The 23,141-nt window shown below is 40.9% G+C and overlaps 1 protein-coding gene across 4 annotated transcripts in view; it reads left to right on the forward strand.

Moving 5' to 3' along the window:
* Positions 1-23,141, forward strand: part of trim45 (tripartite motif containing 45) — a 71,045-nt gene that overhangs the window by 18,422 nt on the left and 29,482 nt on the right. Inside the window, exons 5-8 of one of the 4 annotated variants that reach the window (XR_005945757.1) lie at positions 7,783-7,909; positions 8,744-8,851; positions 10,248-10,361; positions 11,999-12,221. Coding sequence is in view for 2 of the 4 variants with exons in the window: in XM_041210563.1 (XP_041066497.1) it covers positions 7,783-7,909; positions 8,744-8,851; positions 18,204-18,557 (589 nt within the window). In the remaining 2 variants the exon portion in view is untranslated. Of the gene's footprint in view, positions 1-7,782; positions 7,910-8,743; positions 10,156-10,247; positions 10,362-11,998; positions 12,222-18,203; positions 18,558-23,141 lie in introns of those variants that run through there. The other 3 variants (XR_005945758.1, XM_041210563.1, XM_041210564.1) reach the window with 3 other exon arrangements.

Genomic DNA, 23,141 nt, shown 5'->3' on the forward strand with positions numbered 1-23,141 from the left:
ATTATTTCTTGGGATGTGGGTGTCGCTGGCAAGGCCAGTATTTGTTGCCCATCCCTAATTGTCCTTGAACAGAGTGGCTTGCTAGGTTAGTTCAGAGAGCAGTTAAGAGTCAACCATATTACTGTGATCTGGAGTCACATGTAGGGCAGACCAGAAAAGAATGGCAGATTTCCTTCTCTAAAGGAAATATCTGAACCAGATGGGTTTTCATGACAATCGAGATTGTTTCATGGTCACTGCTTTTAATTCCAGATTTTATTAATTGAATTTAAATTCCACCAGCTGGTGGGATTTGACCCCATGTCCCCAGAGCATTAGCCTACACCTCTAGATTACTAGTCGAGTGATATTATCACCACTCCACCATCTCCCCCTAAATAGGATAGTTGAAAAAATTTCCTCTGCATCTTGAAAGGCATTGTCAGGTTGCATCTGACCATCAAAATATGTATGTGTCTAGAACGTGTGCACATGATGACTGTAAAATGTACAATGTAGTGGTTCAAGAAGGCAGCTCACTGCTACCTTCTTGAGGGCAACTAGGGATGGGCAATAAATGCTGGCACAGCCAGCGAAGCCCACATCCCATGAATGAATAATATTTTTAAAAATTCTCATACACTCTTTGCTCAGAAAATGCTTCAGGGACTCTATCTGAAGCAGTGTTGTTTCGGGGTTGACTCTATGCTACTGAGAGTGAAGTATATGCTATTTCTTTTTTCTTAGCTGGATTAATTCAGTGAGCTGTTTTATAGCATTGCAACCATTGCAGCAAACTCGCTCTTTTTTTATTCTTCCACAGGATATGGGCATCACGGCTTGGGCCAACATTTATTGCCCATCCCTAATTGCCCTTGAGAAGGTGGTGGTGAGTTGCCTTTTTGAATTGCTGCAGTCCCTGTGGTTTAGGTACATCCACAGTGCTGTTAGGGAGGGAGTTCCAGAATTTTGACCTAGCAACAGTGAAGGAACAACGATATATTTCCAAGTCAGAGTGGTGAGTAACTTGGAAGGCAACTTCCAGGTGGTGCTGTTCCCATGTATCTGCTGCCCTTGAACTTCGAGGTGGTAGTGGTTGCTTGTTCGGAAGGTACTGTCTAAGGAGCCTTGGTGAGTTCCTCCAGTGCATCTTGTAGATGGTACACTGCTGGAGGATGGAGTGAATGTTTAAGGTGGTAGCTAGGGTACTGATCAAGTGAACTGCTTTGGCCTGGATGTTGTCAAGCTTCTTGAGTGTTGTTGGAGCTGCACTCATCCAGGCAAATGGAGAGTATTCCATCACACTCCTGACTTGTGCCTTGTGGACTGGCTTTGGGGAGTCAGGAGGTGAGTTACTTGCCGCAGGATTCTTAGCCTCTGACCTGCTCTTGTCGCATTTATGTGGCTGGTTTAGTTCAGTTTCTGGTCCTGGATATTGATTGTGGGAGATTCTGTGATGGTAATGCCATTAAATGTCCAGGGGAGATGGTTATTGCCCGGCACCTGTGTGGTACGAATGTTATTTGATGTTTGTCTGCCCAAGCCTGGATATTGCCCAGGTCTTGCTGCATTTGGACATGGACTGCTTCCATATCTAAGGAGCCACGAATGGTGCCGAACATTGTGCAATCATTAGTGAACATCCCTACTTCTGACCTTACGAAGGAGGGAAGGTCATTGATGCAGCTGCTGAAGATGGTTAGACCTAGGACATGCGATGTCCCAGGATTGAGATGATTGTCCTCCAACAACCATAACCAGTGGGGAATTTTCCCTGACTCCCACTGACTACAGTTTTTCTAGGGCTCCTGGATGCCACACTTTGTCAAATGCAGCCTTGATGTCAAGGGCAGTCATTCTGACCTCACCTTGGGAGTTCAGCTCTTTTGTCCGTATTTGAACCAAGGCTGTAATGAGGTCAGGAGTTGAATGGCCCTGACAGAACCCAAACTGAACGTCAGTGAGCAGGTTATTGTTGATTTAAGTGCCGCTTGATAGCACTGTTGATGACACCTTCCAGCACTTTGCTGATGATCAAGAGTAAATTGATGGGGCAGTAATTGGCTGGGTTGGAACATACCTGAGCAATTTTCCATGCTGTCGGGTAGATGCAAGTGTTGTAGCTGTACTGGAACAGCTTGGCTAGGAGCACGGCAAGTTCTGGAGCACAAATCTTCAGTACTACTGCTGGAATATTCTCAAGGCCTATAGCCTTGGCACTATCCAGTGCCTTCAGCCATTTCCTGATATCACATAGAGTGAATGGAATTGGCTGAAGACTGGCAACTGTGATGCTGGGGTCCTTGGAAGGAGGCCAAGATGGATCATCTGCTCAGTGTCTGGCTGAAGATGGTTGCAAATGCTTCAGCCTTATCTTTTGCACTGATGTGCTGGGCTCTCCAATTATTGAGGATAGAGGTATTTGTGGAGCCTCCTCCTCTGGTTAGTTGTTTAATTGACAACCACTGTGTAAGAAAAAAGTAGACAGAATATAAATAATTTTGGATCTGTGATTCAATAACTTGCAGTATCTTGGAAACTGCTTCCAGTAACATTCTTGACCTTTCCAAACATTAGTGTTCTGAACTGTTGTTGACTAATCCAAAAATTGGTAAGTATAATCTCCTTAGGCAGAAATTTCCATCTTAGTTAATTTAATGAGAAAGTAGATGAGAATAAAAAGTGCTGCTCCTGTACTTTTTACTCATTAAAATTGAAAAAGATGGGAATTTTAATCCGCCCAGAGGTTTAATTACCTGTCTTATTTTAACATGTTAACATTACACCCATCTATTTATTTCAAATGGTTAATGGCTGCACTAAAATAATGTAGTCAGTAAATTAATGCAAAAACATTAACCAGTGCTCTATAAATAGTGTATAGAGTGGTTAAACCTTTGGTTTCTAAAATGTCTTTAATTACCGGACAATATATTTTATCAACGATCAATAACTTTAAATGAAAGTTTTGTTAATTAATAGATGATGCTCCAATTCTACTGGCTATGCTTATTCCTGCTTTCTTAACCTTTGCCTCAGCCAAGGCTGCAGGCTAATCCTGCCGGAACTCTTGCCGGAACTCTTGCCGGAACTCTTGCCGGAACTCTTGCCGGAACTCTTGCCGGAACTCTTGCCGGAACTCTTGCCGGAACTCTTGCCGGAACTCTTGCCGGAACTCTTGGAATTATGCAGGATATACTAAATGCAGACACAGCAAAATTTCTCTAATCAACATACAAGTTTCTTCGCCAAAGGAATTTGAGTGGAAGCATGTATGAACTTCGTATTATTTTACTTTCTAGCTCTGTTTGCGGCTTTCTTTGTGGGGTTTTTAGCCAGAATAACAGTAGGCGGCCTTGATCCCCAGCTTCCAGTTATCAATCTGTCTGATGCTTTGAGCCGTGCTGTCGCAGAGGACTGCTGCAAAATAAAGGCAATTGTGACTGCTATTGGCTTATTCCACATTCATTTTACTGTTCATGTGATCTGACACCATCTGAACATTAATGGAAAGGCACTGCAGCAATGTTGGTTGTTTCTTTAGAAACCTCCTGCTGTAGCCTCCTTTCCATGGGCAAAGTTATCAAGGTATTTCTTCAGGCAACCAAACTTTCTGGAATGTGCTTCATTTCTCTGGTGAATGAGGGGCATAATGTCACATAGTATTGGGGGAAGGGAGGCAGGAGGGGGCTACTGGGGAACCAGTTGGGAGTGCCAGTCCCTTTCTTGATGCACCTTCCAGAACCAAGCCAACTGCCTCCCTCTCTCTCTGGTCATCCATGCCCTGTAACATACTTGGGGTTTGGCTTAAAATGCCTGTGCTCTGTTATTTCCATTCCCAATTCCTCTCAACTATTTTTTAAACACCACACATTTGTTCCTTAGCTGGTCACTGATTAAGGCCTGCCCACAATTTGTAAACTGTGTGCTCTGTTCATTGATTTTCCGATATCCCGCATCACATTTTGAAACATTCCCTTCCTACAATCATATCCTCCTTCAGGTAGCATCTTTGATCATTCAAGGGTTACCAGATCATGGCTTCTGCCATGATTTTACTATGGAGCAGGGTGAGGATACAGGCCCCAAATCTACCTCAGCTGGAGTGAGGATTGAACCCTCTGCTGTTGGTGTTACTTTGAACCACATGCTTGCCATCTAGGCAACTGAGCTAACTGGTCCTGCTAATCATGTCCTTAAGTTGCTGTATTTCAGTCTTCTGCTCTTTCATTTCTCTTTCTATTTCTGAATTGTTATCTCAATAAATCAAACTTCTTGGTGAGGCTCCTTCAATACCAGGAATAGGTTTGACTAGGCTTAATTTAGTTCTTGTTGTTCTTTGAGTCACTGAGCATGCCTAACAGACACACCCATGATGGCTTCTGAGTTCATTGATCCCAATTTAATACTTTACGAAGAAACATGAGATTAAGCTTCTGTCTCATCTTCTATTGATCTGTCAGTTATATTGAACATGCAAGTTTTACACATTTCAAGTAGACAATTTCACATTTTCCCACATTATACTCCAACTGCCTACTCACTTATTTATATCTCTTTGCACGCTCTTTATGCCCTCTTGACAGCTTATTTTCTTACCTATCTTTGTATTATCAACAAATTTAGCAACTGTTAATTCGGTCCCTTCATCCAAGTCATTAATGTAGAATGTGACTGGTTGAGCTCCAGCACTGATCCCTGTGGCACTCCACTAGTTACAACGTGCCAAACTGAAAATGACCCATTTATCCCTATGCTCTGCTTCTTGTTAGCTAACCAATCCCCTATCTTTGCTAATATATTACCCACTACACCATGAGCTCTTATTTTGTGTAGTAACCTTTGATGTGGCACATTATCAAATTCCTTTCAGACATCCAAGTACACCATACCTACAGGTTCCCTTTTACCCACCTGCTTGTTACCTTCTCAAAGAACTCTAATAAGTTTGTCAAACACTGTCCCTTTCACAAAACTATTGACTCGGCCGGTTTGTATTATTATTTTCTAAATATCCTGCTATTACTGCCTAAATAATGGATTCTGGCATTTTTCCTATGGCTTATGTTAAGCTAACTGGCCTTAGTTTCCTGCTTTCTGTCTCCCTCCTTTCTTGAAAAGAGGTGTTCAATTTTTGATTTTCCAATGTGCTGGGACCTTTCCAGAATTTAGGGAATTTTGGATGAATACAACCAATGCATCTCTGCAGCCACTTCTTTTTAAGAACCTGGAATGAAGACCATCAGGTCCAGGGGGACTTGTCAGCCTTTAGTTCTAACAGTTTTCCCAGAATCTTTTCCCTAGTGATTGTGATTATTTTAAGTTCCTCCCTCCCTTTTCCCCCTTGATTTTCAGTTATAAAGGCAGCAGGTACCTTCAAGTCAAACACCATCCTGACTTGGAGCTATATCACGGCTCTTCCATTGTCGCTGTGTCCAAATCCTGGAACTTGCTCCTTAATAGCACTGTGCGTGTACCTGCACCACGTGGACTGCAAGGTTCAAGAAAGTGGCTCACCACCGCCTTCTCAAGAGCAGTTAGGGATTGACAATACATGTTGATTGTCAGCAACGTCTACATCCATTTCTCAGGCTAACTCCACAGGGCAATTTCTCCAGAACTGATTTCTTCACTATACTTTGTGGGTTGAATGAATCTTACATATTCTTTCCATCGCATGCTCCTCATCTACTGGTCTTCAATTACCTGTCCATTTTGGCAATAATTTCAAGTTTGTAAGATTTGTTTGGTTCTCTTATCTTCTGCCAACAGCCCATGCATGTTGGTGTATGATAAAGGTAACTAATTTAGATTTAAAGCAAAATACTTGCAACAAACAACAGACGAAAGTAACGTAACAAAATAGTGCAGTAAAAAAGTCAAGCATGGATCAAGTTGTAAGCCCATGGTAATCTTATCAGTTACAACTTTAGAAATTCACAATTTCAAGCCCACTGTAGCCCAAAAACATCTTTATTGGCACAGAAGTGAAGACCCTTAAACATTATGGATTTCATTGTCGGACCTCATCAAATAAATTTGCCTGCAATTAAGGATTTTAAAAAACTGTGCACATGCTCTTTATGCCATTAAATACATAAGTAAACTCAGCATTTTGCAAGGCAGACATTTAAGCCTGATACCAGGAGGCATAAATGCAAAATGGCTTCTTTATTCTTGAAAAGAGAAGGCTGAAGGGTGACCTATTAGAGCTCCTTTAAAAAAAATCATGAGAGAGTAAATGCAGAGAGATTAGTTTTGATCTTCTCTGCAAGTGAAAACAAGAGGCCAACAATATAAGATAGTCACCAAGAAATCAAATAAGGAATTCAGAAGAAACTTCTTTATCCAGAGAGTGGTGAGAATGTGGAACTAGCTACCAAAGAGCATTGTTCAGGTGAATAGAATAGATGCCTTTAAGAGGAACTTTAGATAAGCATGTGGGGGAAAAGGGAATAGAGGGTTCGTAGAATCATCATAGAAAATTTACAGCACAGAAGGAGTTCATTCAGTTCACTGTGTCTATGCTGGCTATAAAACTGCTATCCAATCTAATCCCATTTTCCAGCTCTTGATCCAGCCCTGTGGGTTACAGCCCTTCAAATACATATCCAAGTACTTTTTAAATGTGCTGAGGGTTTCTGCCGTTACCAATCTTTCAGGCAATGAGTTCTAGACCCTTGTCACCCTTTGATGGAAAACATTTCTCCCCAGCACCCCTCTGATCCTTCAACTAATTGATTTAAATCTATGCCCCTGGTTATTGACTTTTCTGCCAAGAGAAACAAGTACTTCCGAATCACACTATCTTGGTCCCTCAGAATTTTATACACCTCAACTAAATCTCCCCTCAGCATCCTCTATTCCAAAGAAAACAACCCCAGCCTATCCAACCTTTCTGCATAGCTAAAATTCCTGGCAACACCCTCAAATCTCCACTGCACCCTTTCTATTTCGATCACATCTTGTAATGCAGTGACCAGAATTGTGTGCATTACTCTAGCTGTGGCCTAACTAGCGTTTTATATGAACAAACCATTGCAAAATTGACTGTGTCCTAAAAAGGGGTATTTTTCTACCTTGTGGACTTTTTCTATATTGTTTTTGATGCATCCTCACTTTATCTTTCCAGTTTTGTGTTAAACTACTTTTAAATAAATCTATTTATTACTGTTAGTAATAAATCTAATAGAATCTATTAGTTTAACTCATACGTCAACCCAACAGGCCTTGCCTTCTTGAACTGCTGAAGTGGTTTGATACACTGGTTTGCTTGGCCACAAGGGCAGTTAAAAGTCCACCATATTGGTGTGGGACTGGAGTCACATATAGGCTAGACTGGGTAAGTACAGGTGGTTTTGTTCCCTAAAATACGTCAGTTGGGTTTTTGCAACAATCTGTCAGCTTCATGGTCTCATGATGATCTCCAGATTTTAAAAGCTAGAAAAAAAATCAAATTCTCAAATTAGGATTTGAACCCTCATTCACTGGATAAGTCCAGGTTTCTAGAATACTAGTAAGGTGACTTAAAAGCTTCAGTACTGTAACATAGATAATATAAATATGACTTGGAGAGGCCACAATACTACTGTGATTGAAACATGCTCTTCAGTAGAGTAGCTGTACATTTGGTTACTTCTGTGCATTGAAGAGGGGCTAGTTTTTAGTAAAAATAAACATTTTATTTGCTTTGCTATTGTGCATTTACATTTAACTTTTAATTTTAATTTTAACTTACATTAAGTTAAAATAATGTTAACTTAAGTACGCTATAACTTTAATAACTTCCTTTTGTTTTCCCAGGGATCTCCATTCACTATAACAGTCGCGAGTAAATTCCGTAAGCACACTGGTATATTCCACTGCTGCACGTTCTGTTCTAGTGGTGGACAAAAAGATGTACGTTGCGGCTGCAGAGGCACAATGCCTGGTGAGTTTAAAAGAAAATCCCTCACATATATTGTTCCATTTAAAATAACCAGGCAGTGAAGGATAAAACTGGAGCCTAATCTTTACGCACTTTTAAACTTTATTTACAGAGACGCAAAGTACAAACGTGCACCTAAAATTCAACAACCAATCTCAGTCTCTTTAAATAGCAGCACAAGTGAATCCCAGTTAATGTACACCATCTGAATACAAAATACTCAATACATAAATTAACAATTTGTATCTATCATACTTTACACTTGTCATTGATTCTGAAATGTACGCTTGACAGCCTTTATAGTTAGTGACCCAATGCAGTGATCAAAATTTAACCCTTAATGGACTGTAACTAAAATGACCTGATTTTCAAGTTTACAAAGAACAGCAGCTTTGGATCTACTTCTCAAACAGCCCATAGAAATAATGTTTAGAACTAGAAAAATTAGAAACAGCTCAAACAATATTGGAAGAGAATAAGCTTTTATTCTTTGCCTTCCCCATTTATTTACCTCGTGTGAAAATTTAGCTTCATCTACCAAAGGAAGGTGCCTTTTGTAGATTGAAGTTACCTATGACCATTTTGAAGTGATTAAATAAAGACACAGAGGGGTGACTTATTTTTGTATGGTGCTCTATCCAGTTCACTGAGGAATAACTCATCTAGATAATACAGTTCAGAATATAAGACTGGGCCATCTTAATGTAAATGTTTGCTTTTTTTAAAGAAGGTAAAATGCAGTTAGTGTGACAAAGGGCATTGTCTCTAACATGAAATTAACTGACATTACTCAGTGTACAGTATTGTGAAATTTTGCTCTTTGCCTTCAATTGGCAGGTGGGTACCAAGGCTGTGGACATGGGCACAAAGGACACCCTGGCCAGCTGCATTGGTCCTGTTGTGGAAAGTTGACTGAAAATTCGGAATGCTCTGGAACAATAAATGGTAACTCTTACCAGAGCCTGGTTAGAACTGTTGCTTTGTAAAAATTTAAGGCCAGGGAACCGCAAACCTAAAGTTGATCAATGGAAAATTTGCAGTGAATTAATGGCTATTTGGTCGACCTGGAAAAACTTTAGGGTTACTTAAAGCTTAGCCAGTTTAATGGCTGGTATAATCTTTCTCGTTGTATGGATGAGGACAGAAATGGAGATGTTCTCATCTGGTCAATATTGATTACTTTGGGGATCTTGTCAAAATGACTAACTTATCAGTTAAGACTCAAAGAAAAAAAATTAACATTTCACTTAACCAACTATAGAGGAATGACAAAGGAAATGATGTATTTTTGTTGCAGATTTCACAAATCTCTATTTATTTTATTACACTTTCCAAACTAATGGGGGTGGGATGATCAGGATATTACAGAATAAGAGAAATTAGTGTGAACTACCACATGGGAATTGAGCTACTGTGATATACTTTGGTGATAGCAAATAACAGATTCAATTGAACAATGATTCCTTTAGTTTCATTCAGAACTTTTCCTACTAAAATGGTGCTTGGTCCTTGATATAAAGTTTTGGAAAAGGAGTGGAACTGACATATATGCTGTTTGTGGAAACATGCAAATTTGTTGACTTATATCTTGCATATGAACTTGTTTCAGACTTGCCTAAAGTATATATTACTTTGCCTAAATATTCTTAAATAATGTGGATCCATATTGAATGGATGTTTAGACCAACTTTAGTGACCTCGATACTAAAATCAGAATTAAAATTAAATCAATTTTATAAATTTCAAAGAGTAATGTGCAACTATATAGTATCTTTTTGAAATATCTTTTTGAAGTTCTAGTTTTGTGCCAATTTCAATATATTCATCAAAATTTATTTTGGTGCGTTGCATCCCAAGCAGTGTATTTTAAGTTGAGATGCCTCTTGTATTTTTACAATGATTTGTGTAGTTCGCATTTATTTTTAAACATGATTCAATTTCAAATCTAATTTACTGCTGTTCAGATGTTGGCATCTGGTTTTTACAAGTTGTGGAATTTCAGCCCCTTTGCATCCAATTTTGCACTTGCTGTGTGGGTTTGTTCTCACTCAATAGATTAAGTACAATTTTAGAGTAAATGTTACTAGTCTAAGTGAGTCCTTAAATGATTGGGAATGCTATTTAGATCAAACAACTTTTTGCTTGTACTACCAAAAGTATTGTTTGGGACGAAGTGAATTTTTGTGATTCTTTCATCTTACGATGTTCATCAGATATTTAAAAGGCTTAATAAAACTTATTTCAAAGTATTAATCTTTATCTTTCTGATTTCTGTGCTCTTCTTGCATCCAACATACTTATTTCCCATGTGTGGAAATGTATTACAAAATCAATTTAGCAGCAAGAATTCACATGAAATGGTCAAAACCATAATCACCATTTATTAAAGGACTTCGACTGACTGATTAAAAAGCATTCCTGCTTCATACTATTAGATGAGAGTGCTGTAACAATGGTAGGTAATTAATATATATAAAAGTATATCCGTTTTTATTTATGTATATATTTATCAAATTCGATTTCAGTAACTAGTGAAAGTACAGAGTATCAACTGAACACTGCAATCCACATTACTGTATTGTGATTGGTTATGTTTTGTGATGATCATGATGTTTCCACGGTCCAGAAGAGCTGATGGACCATCATATTCAATGAGATATTTGAAAATTGACAACTGTCATATCCAAATTCATTCAGCTTTTTAAAGGACTTAGTAAAATAATTTGAATCTTACACTAATGTTTACAACTTAAATTTTTTATTGTGTTTGACCAAGTTTTAGCATGCTCAATATCTGCAAACATTAGTCATATAGAGAAATAAATGCAATTTACGCTGCTTTTCCTATGGGTAGAGATATAACCATCAAGCTTTCATTCTTCTCTCTGTCTACAAACTGTACAGGCCTCCATGTATATACACACACTCATCCTTATATTGAGTGCTATTGGGCAGAATTTTGCCCTTGACGGGCGGGCCCGACCGACTCGGCGGCAGGCGGGCAGCCGATTACCGCCGCCGAAACGGGCTGTGTCGCCATTTTGCATGGGCGGGCCAGCGACTCCCGTGTAGAAGGGGAAAATTGTTGCGGCGGCGGGCGTGTTCAGACCACTGGTTCCAATGGGGAACTGGCAGTCTGTATAAAGAGTGGCCAGGCAGCCTCGTCGAGGAAGTGCACCATGGCCACTCACAGTCAGCGACATGCAGCTTTCAGAGCACAGGAGGAGGAGGGGGGCAGGCTGCAGGGTAGGCCAGCAGGGGGCCACTGTGCCCCTCGGTTCTCAGATGCCTGCCTTGCTGTCCTCCTCGAAGAGATGTCCAACCGTCGGGATATTTTGTATCCAGAGAATGGGAGGAGGAGGGCCCCCCACGTGACCAGGCAGGCATGGCAGGAGGTGGGGGAGGCAGTAAATACCCATGATGCTGTGCTGTGCACCGGAATACAGTGCCGCAAGCGCTTCAATGATTTGCTGTGCTCTGGAAGGGTGAGTACCATGTCGGCCTTGGCCATTTGACCCAGCAGGTAGCCTTAGCCTTTGAGCATCCCCCCCCGGTCCCCAGTCTTAGTGTTGTTACTGCATTGGGCATTTGGTGCATGCTGGGTGGGTACATAGGAAGTGACCATGCTTACATCAGTCTTAGTGGTTGAGGAGAAGATGGATTCTCCCCGCAGCATATGTTGGTGTTTGTCGCATTTGAGTAGTCTGGGGGCAATCTGCAGAGAAGGCAGCTAGACACATACTCAGAACTCCAACACATGTCCTATTCATGGTGATGAGATGGTGGAAGGGGAGCCTCAAGGTGTCGTGGCCAAGAGCCATCTGCTGGCCTCGGCACTGCACCTAGTTGCGCCTCCTTGCCATGGGCGCTAAGACCTGTGTGTTATTCAAAGTGGTGGACGTCGAATGTGTCCAAGGTGTCCGTTGGGGGAGGGGGTTGGGACCAACCGTACTATCTTCTGGGGACTGATCACCAGTAGTATGGACAGGAGCCGATGGAGGCCTCAGATGGGCTACTGTAGTTGGGGTGCGGCATGCGCGTGCAGCGTACGTGAGCGATCAGCCCCAATAAATCCTCTTCTCTGTTCTGCAGGCACATGCTGAGTCCAGCACTGATGATGTGTCTCTGAAGATGTCACCAATACAGCAGCTGCAGGACAAGCGGCAGGATTCGCGGGAGCATTTGGCAGGATGCATGAAGGCGTGCTCAGTTGGTCTCTGCGGTGGAGGAGTCCAGGCAGAGTGTCAGTGATGGCATGAATCTCAGGACAGAGCTTCAGGCTTCCTCCACTGAGAGATTGGCGACTCTCATGGAGAGGGGCTTAGATCGGATTGAGAGTCTTCTGATTGGGTTACGCTCTGACCTGCAAGCCCTCACAGTGGTAATGGCCACAGGTGGTCATTCCCAATGTGGGAGATGTTCTGGGCACCAAGTGTCGGCTCTCGGTACCTATGCATCTGTGGTGAGCAGGATGGTCCAGTGTGACCTCACGGCGCAATAGCTGCCTGTCATTGCTGCAAGCTCCTCTCAGGGTGCCCCGGATGAGGGCAGCAGCTCCTCCGTCCCTCTGCCAGTGACCATTGCATCCATTGAGGCTGCGACAACTGGGGAGGTGCCAGTTCTGGAACTGGCCACTCCCTCCCAGGCGGAGCCAGCACAGGCTCCACAGGCCAGAGGACACCTGCCAAGGCAAATGAAAGCATAAGGCATTTTAGGCACTCAACGGGTATGTCACTGATGATTTTGTGTTGGCCTTAGATTAGGGAACAAATAGTTATGTCTGTAAGAGAGATATTTGTGTTTGATGTTGGACTGAATAAAGTCTAGTTTTCTGACCATGGCTGAGGGTGTTTCCTTTGTGCTGCTTTACTTTAAGTTACTTTAATAAGAATTTCCTGAAATCTGTCATAAAACCTCTAGACTTATTTGACGTCTCACTTCCCTCTGAATCAGCTGATCTTGATAACTGCACCTCAATTTATAGTCTAAATTATCGGAGTGCATGAGCAGTGCAAACCCAGGAAACTCACAGCTGTGTATTCACTGGCTATCACTTTGACATACACAACGGAAGCCAGTGGGGACTTGGCAGGCAGGTTGTGGAAAGGCTCAAAGACCATGAGAAAACTCGGAGGTGAGTCGGAAGGGGGAGCTCTTTAAAGGCACGGAGGCAGGAGAAATAAATTACACCTGAATTTTTCCTACACCGCTTGTATACCATTAATGCACTTCTTTTATTCCTTCTCTTCCAAGCAATCATATGTTGTCCCTCTTTTATTTTGCCTTGTTCATGAATACCAGTACCTGCCTTTTTAAGTTGTACTTCATGGTGGAATTTTGGGTCAGGATCTAACCTCTCTTCATAGCATGACTACACTCTGTCTTTTGAGACAAAAACAAAAAATCAGTAGGTCTGACATGCTGTGAGGAGAAGAACACAGTTGATGTTTCAAGTCCATATGACTCTTCATCAGAAATAAGGAAATACACCTCATATCTCTATTTCCTTAATTCTGATGAAGAGTCATACGGACTCGAAGCATCAACTGTGTTCCTCTCTGCAGATACTGTCAGACCTGCTGAGTTTTTCCAGCTACTTTTCTTTTTGTTTCAGATTTCCAGCATCCACAGTATTTTGCTTTTACCTCTGTCTTTTGAGGTTCCTTTGGGCCTGCCTTTCAAGCATATTATTCATGTTGGTATCAGTGACATGGTAGAAAGAGGGATGAGATCTTGCATCAAGAATTCAGGGAGTTAGGCAGTAGACAAAGGCAAGACCGCTCAGGTTGTAATCTCTGGATTACTCCCAGTGCTACATGCTAGCGAGCTCAGAAATAGAATAGCACAGATGAATATGTGGCTGAAGAGTTGGTGCAGGAGGGAGGGTTTTACATTCCTGGATCACTGGGACAGTTTCTGGGGAAGGTGGAACCTGTATAAGCGGGATGGTCTACATCTGAACCAGAGCGGGACTAACATCCTTGCGGGCATGTTTGCTAGTGCTGTTGGGAGGAGTTTAAACTAATTCGGCAGGGGGAGGGGACACAATGTTAGCAGAACAGGGACACATCATAATACAGTAAAACAATCAAGTCAGAGGGAGTACAGCTGCAATAAGCTTCAAGGGAGTAAGGCAAGGCTGGATGGCCTCTACTTTATTGCCAGGTGTATTACAGGTAAAACAGATGAGTTAAGGGTGAGGATTGACATGTGGAATTGTGATATAGTAGCCATCACTGAGACATGGTTGTGGGAAGGGCAGGATTTTCAGCTCAACATTCTGGGATATAGAATCTTCAGGCGAGACGGGAGGGGGTAAAAGAGGAGGAGGCATTGCATTATTAGTTAAGGAGTCCGTTACTGTAGTGAGGAGGATGATATCTTGGAGGGGGCATCGAATGAAGCTTTGTGGGTAGAACTTAGGAATAAAAAAGGGGCAACCACATTATTAGATGTTCATTATAGACCCCCAGATAGCGGGAAATTGAGGAGCAAATATGTGTACTATTTGTGGAGATGTGTAAAAACAATAACAATAGAGTAATTATATTAGGTGATTTCAACTTGCCCAACATTAATTGGGATAGACATAGTGTTAAGGGCTTGGATGGAGTGGATTTCTTGAAATGTGTACAGGAGAATTTTTTAGGTCAATATGTAGAGGGTCCAACAAGGGACGGTGCATTGTTGGAAATAATTCTGGGGAATGAAACCAGACAGGTGGCTGAGGTGGTGGTGGGTGAGCATTTTAGTGATAGCGACCACAACATGGTACAGTTATGGACAAAGAAATCGACAAGTTGCAAAAAAAATGTTTTGGATTGAGGGAGAGTGGATTTTAGTAAAATAAGGCAGGATCTGGCCAAGGTAGGGTGGGAACAGTTACTTGTGGGGAAATCTACAGAGGAACAGTGGGTGGTGGGGGGGGGGGGGTGTGTTCAGAAAGGAAATGGGGAGGGTACAGGCTCAACATATTCCCTCTAGGGCGATAGGAAGGAGTAACAAGCCCAGAGAACCATGGATGACCAGAGATATTCAGGTTATGATGAGAAGGAAAAGAGAGGCTTTTAGCAGGTACAGGGGAAGCAAATCAGAGGCATCAGTGGCGTACAGACAGTGCAGGGTGGAGCTTAAGAAAGCAACTAGGAGAGCAAAGAGGGGATATGAGAAAGCTCTGGCTGGTAAAAGTAGGGAAAATCCCAAGATATTCTTTAAGTATATCAACGGGAAGAGGATAACCAGGGAAAGAGTAGGGCCCATAAGGGACCAAGGGAGCAATCTATGGGTGGAGCCAGAGGACATCGCTAGAGTGTTGAATGAATACTTCACATCTGTGAGAATGAGGATGAAGGTATCAAACTCAGGGAGAGAGACTGCGAGGTTCTTGAGCAAATTGATATAGGGAGTGACAAGGTATTGGAGGTGTTGGCAGGCTTAAAAGTGGATAAATCTCCAGGTCCGGTTGACTTCTGTCCCAGACTGCTGAGGGAGGCAAGGGAGGAGATCACGGGCTCTGACCCAAATTTTTAATTCCTCTCTGGCCACGGGGGAAGTGACAGAGAACTGGAGAACAGCTAATAGGGTTCCACTATTTAAGAAGTATTGTGGAGATAAGCCAGGGAACTACAGGCCAGTGAGTCTCACGTCAATGGTAGGGAAACTATTGGAGAAATTTCTGAAGGAGAGTAACTATCTCCACTTGGAGAGGCAAGGTTTGATCAGGAATAGTCAGTATGGCTTTGTCAGGGGGAGGTCATGCTTAACAAATTTGATTGAATTTTTTGAGGAGATGACCAGGTGCATGGATGAGGGTAGTGTAGTTGAGTAGATGTAGCTTATATCGATTTCAGCAAAGCCTTTGGTAAGTTCCCACATGGGAGACTTACAAGGAAGGCAAAGGCACGTGGGATACAGGATAATTTGATAAGGTGGATTCAAAATTGGCTTAGTTGTAGGAGGCAGAGTGTGATGACAGAAGGATGCTTTAGTGACTGGAAGCCGGTGTCCAGTGGCGTACCACAGGGATCTGTGCTGGGACCCCTATTATTCGTAATTTATATAAACAACATAGATGACTATGTGGGTGGGAGGGGAGGGGGAAGGGGAAGGGGGGAGGGAGGGGAGGGGGGGAGGTGGGGATAGGATTAGTAAGGTTGCGGATGACACAAAGATTGGCCGGGTGGTTAACAATGAGGTTGAGTGTCTTGGCCCACAGGAAGATATAGACAGGATGGTCAAATGGGCAGATAAGTGGCAGATGGAATTTAACCCTGAAAAGTGTGAGGTGATACACTTTGGAAGGAGTAATTTGACAAGGAAGTATTCAATGAATGGCATGACACCAGGAAGTTCTGAGGAACAAAGGGACCTTGGTGTGTGTGTCCATAGATCTCTGAAGGCGGAGGGGCATGTTAGTGGGGTGGTGAAAAAGGCATACGGGACACGCCTTCATCAGTCGAGGCATAGATTACAAAAGTAGGGAGGTCATGTTGGAGTTGTATAGAACCTTGGTGAGGCCACAGCTGGAGTACTGTGTGCAGTTCTGGTCACCACATTATAGGAAGGATGCGATTGCACTGGAGGGGGTGCAGAGGAGATTTGCCAAGATGTTGCCTGGAATTTAAGTTATGAAGAGAGGTTGGATAGACTTGGGTTGTTTTCGTTGCAGCAGAGAAGACTGAGGGGCGACCTGATTGAGGTGTACAAGGTTATGAGGGGCATGGCATGGACAGGTGGATAGGGAGCAGCTGTTTCCCTTAGTTGAAGGGTCAGTCACAAGGGGGCATAAGTTCAAGGTGTGGGGCAGGAGGTTTAGGGGGGATGTCAGGAAAAACTGTTTTATCCAGAGGGTGGTGACGGTCTGGAATGCGCTGCCTGGGAGGGTGGTGGAAGTGGGTTGCCTCACATCCTTTAAAAAGTATCTGGATGAGTACTTGGCACGTCATAACATTCAAGGCTATGGGCCAAGTGCTGGTAAATGGGATTAAGTAGGTGTTTCGTATGTGTCGGTGTAGAGTCGATGGGCCGAAGGGCCTCTTCTGCACTGTGATTCTGTGATTAAATATGAGTTCAGAACTGTCTTCAAAGTTGTTGCTTCATATTGTTAGCCTCAAGAGCCATGTTCAGAAAATGACCATGTAGTTGTCTTTGAGTCTCCGTGAATATATCATCTTGCACTCCTGTTACACTAATAAAACTGAGGCAAGAGGACAATTTGCAACCTTTGGCAAAAGTTTGCCTTGCTTGTACTGCTATCAATCTCCCTTCATGGAACTACAGTACCACACAGGTTTACTAGCAAAGGCAGCCATTCAGTCAATAGTGTATGTGCTATTTCTTGGCGAAAGCATTCCAAAACGAAAGCATTCCAAAACAAACACAAAACAAAATTCTGCAGATGTTGGAAATCTGAAACCTGATAGGGGAATGTCAACTGTTTCTCTCTGCCAGATGCTGCCAAACCTGTTGAACATTTCCAGCATTTTCTGTTTACATTGTAGAACTAATGTCACTGCTCAGTGTCGTTATGGCTTGCATCTTCCTCTACTTCAAATATTTATCCAATTTTCACTGAAAAGATACAACTTCTCCCTGTGACTAGGCATTCTACACTCTTACCAACTCGCTGTATAAAAATATCTCTCTTAACCTGTCCAATCCCTCCTCATTCTCTTAGTGGCTATTTTAGATTGATTAACTCTTGTCATTGACGCTCCAAACTATAGGAAATAGTATTTTCCTATTCGATGCATTAAAACCTTAATGTTTATGAAAAAAACCTTAAATTATTTCATAGGTTTTGTTCCAGTGAAAACAATCCAGGTAACATTCGTAGATCAAGTCAGATAGAGAGCTCCTTGTCAATAATTAACATCTTGGAATTCTGCAAAGGGTAAGAACATTAGTTTATCAAAATAAATCAGCGACTTGATCCTCTATTATCAACAGATTTCAGGATATTTGGAAATGTTCTTCCAACTCTCAGGAATTCATAGACAAATGGTTCAAACAAGGAACCGGTTTCACCAAAAGTGAGCGGCAACTTAGTCAAAGGAAAAGCCCTTTTAGATAAGGATCAGGAAGTGAAATTGCTGATTAATTGCTACACAATTCCGTTGGTGCAGCAAAAATATCTATTTCCCCATATCCTTGTTACCGAGACATCATGATTGCTATATTGCTCTTGTTTTCAGCCTGTAAGTATAATGATTCTACACATATGTATATAGTTAATCACTTCTTAATTTTATGACAGGTTTACTATCTTCAAAACTTTAATGTGACTGTATTGTAACAGGTCTTGCAGCTAGGTCAAAGTTGCTACAAACTCCCCACGTACTCTGGCTGCAGGAAGGCCGGTCTGCCGATTTCCACTGCATTCTACAGTATGAAGGCAAGGCATTAAAAGGCGGTTTCTATTGGCATTACGTTAAAGTGAGGTTGAATGAAACGCATGTGAGAAATATCAGTACCGAGCTAGAAGATGATCGTATCAATCTGTCCGCTTTCAACACAACTGATTTCCACAGCGCATTGAGAATTAGAGATCTTCACATTTTTGACACCGGGATGTATTATTGTAACATCGTTACTCATAACGGTTCACTTACGAGGAAGATCACAGGCCCTGGGACACGCCTAATTATTCAAGGTAAGAGAAAATACTTCGATGAAACTCCGTGTAGTTTGGGTTAGGCATTGGATTAGCCATGGAGGAGGCACGTTGTAGGACTGCGCTTGCAGCTCTCATGTACGAATGGCCCGAGATGCAGTATCAGACTGAGAGTCAGTCTAATCAGTGGTCTTTCAAGGGATCACTAGAGGCTGCCCCACAAACAGTGTGGAACATCTTTCCACTCTGTAGTCCTCTACTTAATACTTCCTCCCACTTGGACATAATTTCTGTAACACATTCACGTTAATTTCCACCATTCGGACTAGTTCATTAGAGTTTATCCTGCATCTCTCAGCTTTGAGTTTGAATGATAACCTTTTATATGGTGTTCGAGGTAACACACAATACAAATAGCTACGGAAATGGTGAGCGCATTAGCACAGGTGACATGTATAATACTATCAAGACAAGTTAGTATTTTTGCAAAATTATTTTAAACGTAATCTGTAGCTGTATATAAACTGGTTTGTTACCTGTTAATAATGTCTACAACATTAAAACATAATAAAATGGTAACAACAAAAAATTTCACCTGGTATAAACTACCCATTCCTTATACATACACTATAGCCAAACACAATACCCGTACACATGTACATACACAAAACCCATGAACATACACATACACAATATCCATGCACATACACAATAGCCATATCCATACACATACACAATACCCATACCTATACAAAATATCCATACACATACACAATACCCATACCCATACCCATACACATACACAATACCCATACACATACACATATAAATACCCATACACATACACAAATCCATACACACACATTACCCATACCCATACCCATACACATACACATTATCCATACACATACACATTACCCATACCCATACATATACACAATATCCATACACATACACAATACACATACACAAAACCCATACCCATAAACATACACAATATCCATACACACACATAATGCCCATATCCATACACATACACAATACCCATACCCATACACATACACAATACCCATACACATACCTATACACAATACCCATACACGTACATATACACAATACCCATACATGTACAGATATACATACATAAATCCATTCACATACACATTACCCATATGCATACACATACACAATACCCATACACACACACAAATCCATACACATACACAATACCCATACACATACACATTACTTATATGCGGACACGATACCCATACACATACACATTACTCATACACATACACAACACCCATACCCATACACATACACAATACCCATACACACACAAATCCATACACATACACAACACCCATACCCATACACATACAAATTACACATACACATACATAATACGCATACCGTACACATATGCAATACCCATACACATACACAATACCCATACCTGTATGTATACACAATACACATATACAATACCCATACCCATACACGATACCCATACCCATACACGTGCACAATACTCATACACATACACAAATCCATACACATACACAATACTCATGCATACACATACAAATTACACATAAACATTACCCATACACATATACATGCACATACACATTACCCATACACATACACTATAGCCAAACACAATACCCATACACATGTACATACACAAAACCCATGAACATACACATACACAATATCCATGCACATACACAATAGCCATATCCATACACATACACAATACCCATACCTATACAAAATATCCATACACATACACAATACCCATACACATACACATATAAATACCCATACATATACACAATATCCATACACATACACAATACACATACACAAAACCCATACCCATAAACATACACAATATCCATACACACACATAATGCCCATATCCATACACATACACAATACCCATACACATATACAATACCCATACACAGACACATGCACAATACCCATACACATACACAATATCTATACACATACACATTACCCATATGCATACACATACACAGTACCCATACACATACACAATACTCACACGCAGACACATTCAAATTACACATACACAATACCCATTCCCGTACACATATACAATACCCATACACATACACAATACCCATACACATATACAATACCCAAACACATACACAATACCCATACATATACACAATACCCATACATATACACATTACCCATACACATACACAATACCCATACACATACACAATACCCATACACGTACATATACACAATACCCATACATGTACACATATTCAAATACATACATAAATCCATTCACATACACATTACACATATGCATACACATACTCAATACCCATACACATGCACAAATCCATACACATACACAATACCCATACACATACACGTTACCTAAACGCAAACACAATACCCATACACATACACAATACCCATACCTGTATGTATACACAATACACGTATACAATACCCATACCCATACACAATACCCATACCCATACACATGCACAATACTCATACACATACACAAATCCATACAAATACACAATACTCATATGCATACATATACAAATTACACATACACATTACCCATACATGTTGCCAATACACATGCACAATATCTATACACATACACATTACCCATATGCATACACATACACAGTACCCATACACATACATAATACTCATACGCAGACACATGCAAATTACACATACACATTATCCATACACAAACACATTACCTATACACATACAAATTACACATACACAATACCCATTCCCGTACACATATACAATACCCATACACATACACAATACCCATACATATACAAACACATACACAATACCCATACCCATATACATATACAATACCCATAAACATACACAATACCCATACACATACACAACACCCATACATATACAAACCCATACACATACACAATACCCATCCACATATAAATTACACATACACATACACAATACCCATACCCGTACACATATACAATACCCATACACATACACAATACCCATACACATATACAATACCCAAACACATACACAATACCCATACATATACACAATACCCATACACATATACAATACTCATACACAGACACATGCACAATACCCATACACATACACAATATCCATACACATACACATTACCCATACCCGTACACATATACAATACCCATACACATACACAATACCTATACACATACACAATACCCATACATATACAAACCCATTAACATACACAATACCCATACACATACACATTATCCATACACATACACATTACCTATACACATACAAATTACACATACACAATACCCATACCCGTACACATATACAATACCCATACACAATACCCATACATATACACAATACCCATACACAAACCACATACACAATACCCATACCCATACACAATACACATACACAATACTCATATGCATACACATACAAATTACACATACACATTACCCATACACATATACATACACATACACATTACCCATACACATGCACAATACCCATACACATACACATTACCCATATGCATACACATACACAGTACTCACACACACAAAAATCCATACAAATACACAATACTCATATGCATACACATTCAACTTACACATACACATTATCCATACACATACACATACACAATACCCATACACAGACACATGCACAATACCCATACACATACACAATATCCATACACATACACAATACACATACCCATACACAAATCCATACACATAAACAATACTCATATGCATTCACATACATATTACAGATACACATATACATACCCATACAGATTACCCATACAAATACACAATACCCATACACATATACAATACCCATACACAGACACATGCACAATACCCATACACATATACAATATCTATACACATACACATTACCCATATGCATACGCATACACAATACTCATACCCATACACATACAAAATACCCATACACGTACACAATACCCGTAGCCAAACACAATACCCATACCCATACACAATACCCATACTCATACACAATACCCATACCCATACACATACACAATACCCATACACATATAAATACCCATACACATACACAAATCCGTACACACAAGTTACCCATACCCATACTCATACACATTACCCATACCCATACACAATACCCATACACATACAAAAACCCATACCCATAAACATGCACAATATCCATACACACACATAATGCCCATATCCATACACATACACAATACCCATACACATACCCATACACATACATGTATACATATACATATACATATATAAATCCATACACATACACATTACCCATATGCATACACATACACAATACCCATACACATACACAAATCCATACACATACACAATACCCATACACATACACATTACCTATACGCATACACAATACCCATATACATACACAATACCCATACACATACACAATACCCGTACCCATACACTTACACAATACCCATACACACACAAACCCATGCACATACACAACACCCATACCCATACCCATACACACACACAAACCCATACACATACACAA

Source organism: Carcharodon carcharias, chromosome 18, assembly GCF_017639515.1.
Source record: "Carcharodon carcharias isolate sCarCar2 chromosome 18, sCarCar2.pri, whole genome shotgun sequence".
Classification (NCBI taxonomy): Eukaryota; Metazoa; Chordata; class Chondrichthyes; order Lamniformes; family Lamnidae; genus Carcharodon; species Carcharodon carcharias.